Source organism: Juglans microcarpa x Juglans regia, chromosome 5D (assembly GCF_004785595.1).
Source record: "Juglans microcarpa x Juglans regia isolate MS1-56 chromosome 5D, Jm3101_v1.0, whole genome shotgun sequence".
Classification (NCBI taxonomy): Eukaryota; Viridiplantae; Streptophyta; class Magnoliopsida; order Fagales; family Juglandaceae; genus Juglans; species Juglans microcarpa x Juglans regia.
Window position 1 is genome coordinate 31,726,098 of NC_054602.1, and position 6,830 is coordinate 31,732,927.

The 6,830-nt window shown below is 38.9% G+C and overlaps 1 protein-coding gene across 1 annotated transcript; it reads left to right on the forward strand.

The window, feature by feature from the left end:
* The first annotated feature begins 1,300 nt into the window (after window positions 1-1,300).
* LOC121266598 (putative methyltransferase DDB_G0268948) lies at window positions 1,301-2,630 on the forward strand. Its single transcript, XM_041170470.1, has 2 exons — window positions 1,301-1,504; window positions 1,782-2,630. The coding sequence occupies exons 1-2, from the start codon at window positions 1,355-1,357 to the stop codon at window positions 2,424-2,426; spliced, it is 795 nt and encodes a 264-aa protein (XP_041026404.1). The 5' UTR covers window positions 1,301-1,354; the 3' UTR covers window positions 2,427-2,630.
* Window positions 2,631-6,830: the final 4,200 nt, after the last annotated feature.

Below are 6,830 nucleotides of genomic sequence, written 5' to 3' on the forward strand. Positions count from 1 at the left end.
TAATAGTGAGAAAAAAGTTTGCTTTAAGGTGCGTTACAATGTCTTTTTCTTTAAGACAATATTCGCCCCCACTAATAACGCTATGCACACGAGTTATAAGTGAATTTGTCTCCAAGATATAATGAAATTCAGAACAAGTTTGTTTGTCTAACAGCATTATGCACACACAAAATTCGACCTCGATTAACCTCAAATTGTGCTATTTAACCAAGAAATTAAAAATTTTTCTCTTGAGAACTAACAGATTCTAACAAGTTTTGAAAAAGTGAAAAATTTGGGAGAGAGAGAATTCGAAATTGAATTGTAGGATACTCAAATGGTAAGCTAATGGGTCTATTTATTGACGACCAAAGCTGTGAACGAAAAGTAATGACTTTTAGTATATCTAAAAAATGTTCAGAATAGGTACATATATTGTGTATGTTGCCAAATCAGTTGGACTTAGTCCAATGATTCTCTTGCTTCCAATTCAACTAGTTGGCACCAATTCGAATCACTGCATGTGCGCTTGGGAAATTAAATTTTTTTTCTTTTTTCCAAGTATTGTAGTGCCTCGTGTGCCCCCACACCTTTGCTTGCCCATGTGTTGGGCATGCCCTTTGGCCCCAAGCATTGAGCCCCAAGCATTGAGTGCCTAAGGTTTGGCCGTATGCCTTTTGGAGCAGCTTCTTCATAAATAAACAAAAATACTTCCTATAAAAGGGGTGTGGATCGAATCCAATCCTATGGATTAAATCGGAAGCCTTAATACTATTAAAACAGTTAAAATCTTTTGACATGTAAAAAACACAAAATAATATAACTCTCAAAGATTTTTCATAACTCCTCACTTTCCAAAATAACTCATAACTTCCAACATTAACTCAAAAATATTATTAATAAATATAATATATAATTAATTATTTTAAAAAAATTTCCAACATAGAATTCTTCCCCTCCTCTCCCTGCCGAGCCAGATAATTCGCCACTTTATTCCCATCCCTCAACTGATGGCCAATAGTGTATTCAAAGCCAAGAAACGCGTCTGCGTGTGGGGCCAAGAATAAAGTTATTCCCAAAAGTCTCATAAATACCAAACTTCAAAAATGATGAAGTCGTGGTGGTAAAACTTTAACGTGTGGGGCCTCTTTCTTTATCAGCCATATATGCGTCTGCGTATGCTGTAGTAATTATCGTGGACAGACTACGAGCAGAGAAATTAGATCCGTCTCTTCAAATGTTGAAATCCGAAAACAGGTCCTCACTCCCCCAGATAGCCCTGCTCCCCATATATGTGTAAAGAATCTAAAGATAGCTAAGATTGAATGTATCTGACCTGAAAGCTTGGAGATCAAACACAAACACAGACACACAGATGTCAGAATTGTTCATTAAACAGGCGGCAGAGTATGCGGAGGGTCGGCCTAGCTACCCTTCAGAATTGTTTGAATTCATTGCTTCCAAGACACCGTGTAAAGACCTGGCATGGGACGTGGGCACCGGGAGCGGCCAGGCTGCTCGACATGTAAGTTTGCGGCCTTTTCCCTCTCCTCCCTCTAGAAGTTGCAGCATCTTGTTGCCCTGAGAAAGTCGTGATGATCCTAATTTGTATGATCATGTCAGAATAAAAATTAGATTATTATATCGAATTAAGTTTTCCGAGTAACTGATTAGCAAATGTAAAAATAGTCATTTGAGAGAGAGGCAGAATCTAGCAATTACTAGAGACATTGAATTCCATTTTAAGAATTTGCATTTTGGGGACTTTTGATCTCATGCAACCACATCTCTTTGTTTTCCAGCTAGCTGGGATCTTCAAGAATGTCATAGCCACAGACACAAGCCCGAAACAGTTGGCATTCGGACCAAGGCTACCCAATATAAGATACCAACAGACCCCTCCAACCATGTCGGCAGCCGAGCTTGAACGCGATATTGCATCTCAATCAAGCATCGATGTTGTGACTATTGCACAGGCCATCCACTGGTTTGATCTCCCCATTTTCTACCAACAAGTGAAATGGGTACTCAAAAAACCTCATGGTGTCATAGCCGCATGGTGCTACACCACTCCAGAAGTCAATGACTCAGTTGATGCAGTCTTTCAACCATTTTATACCATCGCTGCAGGCCCTTATTTGGAGCCACCGATTAGATTGGTGGATGAAAAGTACAAGACAATTGATTTTCCATTCGAGCCTGTGAATGGAGCTGATGACACAGGTCCATTTGATCAGTTTGTAATCGAGAGATTGATGGATTTAGATAAGTATTTTACTTACTTAAGATCGTGGTCTGCGTATCAAACAGCAAGGGAGAAGGGTGTGGAGCTTTTGAGCGATGATGTGATTGATGAATTTACGCGTGCTTGGACCGAAGATGCACAAGACCAGAAGGTTGTGAAGTTTCCAATTTATCTGAGGATTGGAAGAGTGGGGAATATTTAGAAAACCAAATGGCTAAACCATTTTGTTTCAGAGGAATTATGAATCCGTTTCCCATGTCAATAAGTGTGGCTTTCAGCCACGACAGAGGGCTTACTATATATAGTTCATCTGTTGGTCTGCTTCAAAACTCGCATTTATAGCGACTCCTAATTTCTTGATTTGTTGGTCAATAAAATATGAGATCGGATTAACTTATTTGCGCCATTCTCAATTGTTTTTCTTTTCATGCAGCATAATTACTATTAATGAATCATCTAAAATTTATCGCTCAGATAATCCTCTTTACGTAGCACCACCACATAATATCATGTGTTAATATAGAGAAAAATATATATCATGTGTTAATAAACTACATAGTATTACATGATATATAGTGCCACATCAAAAGAATAATCCAAACATTAGTTTTAGATGACCAAATAACATTATTTAATATTATAAATATAAATATGAGAGATTTGTTTGGGGCCTCTCACTTCCTCTTATTTTCTATCTTAAATCTTCTTCAAATGAAATCCTACTTATAGAATATTTAAAAAAAAAAAAAAAAAAAGAAACAAAAAACAGCAATGCTAAATTATGTCAAAAACTTTTGACAGATCTGACTGTTAGTCCTTCTGTTGGAGTGGTGAGCAATGACAAGTACTTCTCATTGGAGTTATTTTGGCAATCGCACATGCGTCTTTTACGAGAGAAAATGGGAGAAGGGCCGTTCCCAAGTTGAATAGATCCAACTTTTAGCCGAGGTTGAAGAGATCCGACCCAGAAAATTGTTGAGAGATAGAGAGAGATGGCATAATCGTCCATCAAGCAGGCAGGCAGAGCTGTACGCGGAGGCTCGGCCTAGCTACCCTCCATAATTATTTGAATTTGAATTCATTACTTCTAAGACACCCTGTCAAGACCTTGCATGGGACGTGGGTGTTAGAGATAATATCAAAGATAACCAACTGGATACGCATTTGTTATCTAATGTTCCTAAAGCAGGGCAACTACTTGATCACAGATAGGATCACATTTACTGAGACTTATCATATCAGTCTCCCCTCTAGTTTGTTATCACTTGTATTTATCTCTTATTATTTGAATTTGAACCTTTTACTTATCTACAGCATCCTTACGTGTTGGTGTTGGCTGTTACTTGTAACTCTATATATACTCACAGTAAATATACTTGTTTTGGTAACTTGACCAAAACACATTCCATAAACTCTTTCATGGTATTAGAGAAATACTAGGCTCACGCCCTCACGATCCTATGGTAACTTCAAGTTCAAATCCCACCTCTTCCGCTTTCACCTTTCCAAATTTCACTCACTTAATTTCCATCAAACTTGATGGAAACAACTATCTTTTGTGGCTTTCTCAACTTGTTCCTGTTCTGAAAAGTCATGATCTCATGGGCATCGTTGACGGATCTGAGTCGTGCCCCCCTCCCACAATTCGTGATGATCTTGGAAGGAACTTCCCAATTCAGATTATCTTCTCTGGAACAAGAAGGATCAGTCTCTCTTGAGTTGGATCAATGTCACTCTGTCAGAGAAAGTATTGTCCACTGTTTATGGACTCCACACCTCTAAACAAGTGTGGACTGCTCTAGCAAATAGATTTGCTTCACAATCTAGGTCTAGAGTATCTCATCTCAAGCGCCATATTCAAAGTCTGCAACAAGGATCAAAGACTTGCACTGCATATCTTCAGTTGGCAAAGTCTTGGTCAGATCAACTTGCTGCTGTTGGCAAGTCACTTGATGATGAAGATCTTATTTCTTTCATCATCAGTGGTCTTAATCCATCATTCAACAGTTTTATCCCCTCTTTCACACTTGCAACTAGAGATAATCCTCTAGCATTTGATGATATTCAGGATGAATTACTCAGTCATGAGATGCTGCTAAATCAGCAAGCCGTTGTTGCTGAAACCAATACATTTGCCCTGTTTTCCCAACGCCAAGGGCACTTCAATGCCAAGAACAGAGGAAAAGGTCCTCCATTCAACAAGTTCTCTTCCAAAGGATCAGACCATCATAACAAAATCAATAAATTCCAGTCACAAGGTCCTCACAATTCTGCTGGATTTCAAGCTTCACAGCAGACTACTCCTTCACCAGCACCTCGGGCTCCTTGTCAAATTTGTGGAAAAAGTAGTCATCAAGCCCTTGATTGCTATCACAGGATGGACTATTCTTATCAAGGTAGACACCCTCCTCCTCAACTAGCAGCCATGGTAGCTCATACCAATGCTGCAATAGAAGAACAAGAGTGGTATTGCTAACAGTGGAGCTAATGTTCATATTACCAATGATCTCAATAATCTACAAATCCAGCAGCTCTTCCAAAGTAATGATGCTATTGCTGTGGGTAATGGTGAAGGACTCTCTATAAGAAATAGTGGTTCCTCTACTCTTCTCTCTTCTGACTCTTCCCAACCTTTTTCTCTTAAATCAGTTCTTCACTGTCCTAATGCAGCTGCTAACCTATTGTCTATACAAAAATTCTGTCTTGATAACAATTGTTACTTCGTACTGACCTCTTCTCATTTTTATGTGAAGGACAATCAGACGCATGCACTTCTTCTAGAAGGAAAGAGTAAAAATGGACTTTATCCACTGCGGCTACAAGGAAATTCTCACAAGAATCAACCATCTTTTACAGCTTTCTTAGGAATAAAAACCAGCCTTTCTGGTTGGCACTCTAGACTAGGTCATTCATCTCATCAAGTTGTATCGAGCATTATTAAGACTCATTCTCTTCCTTTGTCAAATAATGATCTGAATAAAAATATTTGCAATGCTTGCCAATTGGGCAAAAGAATTTGTTTGCCTTTGTCTAATTCCACTCGTGTTTCATTTCAACCACTTGATTTAATTCATAGTGATGTTTGGTGCTCACCAGTTCAATCTATAAATGGCTACAAATATCATGTCATTTTTGTGGATGACCACTCTCGATATACATGGTTATACCCTCTTCAAACCAAAGCTGAAGTTTTTGAATTTTTGGTCAAATTCAAGTTGTTAGTTGAAAATCAGTTTACTTCCAAAATAAAACAGCTACAAACTGATGGTGGGGGAGAATATTGTTCCAATCAATTTCAAACCTTTCTTACTAAAAATGGAATAATTCATCGCAAATCATGCCCACACACTAGTCAACAGAATGGCTTAGCTGAAAGACACATTCTTGAGACTGGTCTTACCTTGTTGGCTCACTCTCATCTCCCCAACAAATATTGGGTAGAAGCCTTCCTCACAGCAGTCTACATTATTAATAGACTGCCTACTCTAGTCTTAAAATATCAATCCCCACACTTCACAGCCTTCAAAAAAGCTCCCTCATTACACTATACTTCGCACCTTTGGTTGTAGATGCTATCTATTTCTGAGACCCTTCAATAGTCACAAACTTCAGTATCGCTCTAAGGCTTGCCTTTTCTTAGGTTATAGTCATGCTGGATACAGGTGTCTTGATCTGGTCACTGACAAGATCTATCTCTCTAGGCATGTTGTTTTTTATGAGAATTCCTTTCCTGCACTGGATTTGGCTCATTCTAATCATACCTCCAGGATGAATGCAGCAGCTGATTCTCCTTTGATTATACCTTCAACATCTCAACAACAACAACATTCAGATGCTGCTACTCCAACATCTCAAGAATCCTCTCAGGTATTGACTACCCCCATCTCAGGTTTACCTCTTGAACATTTAGCCTGTCATTCTGATCAAGAATCAGACAATTCTGGTAGCATACAATCTAACCCAACAACCACTACAGCTCCCACTCATCCCATGATTACCCGAGCTAAAACCAACTCCCTCAAACCAAAAGACTACCCTGGTTATCATCTATATTATTCAACCAAGTACCCTATAGCCTTTCACACCACTCTTACTGAGATTACTCCCACCTGTTATACCAAAGCAGCAACTAATTTACGATAAAAGACTGCAAAGGAACAAGAATTTGAAGCTTTGATGACCACTGGAACCTGGACTCTGTGTCCTCGACCTAAACATCATAATGTCATTCATAACAAATGGGTGTATCACATCAAACAAAAATCTGATGGTAGTGTTGATGGATTTAAGGCTAGACTAGTTGCCAAGGGATTTGAGCAACAATATGGGGTTGACTTCACAGAAACATTCAGTCCTGTGATCAAGCCACCAACTGTTTGAATTCTACTAGCCTTAGCAATACAATTTGATTGGGATATAAGGCAGTTGGATGTCTCCAATGCCTTCCCTCATAGAACATTATTGGAGGAGATTTATATGGAGCAACCTCAAGGGTTTCAAAGTCAAGAGCATCCAGATTATGTTTGTAAATTAAACAAGGCCATTTATGGTCTTAAACAAGCTCCAAGAGCCTGGTTCACTCGCATGTCTTCTGCCCTACTTGAAA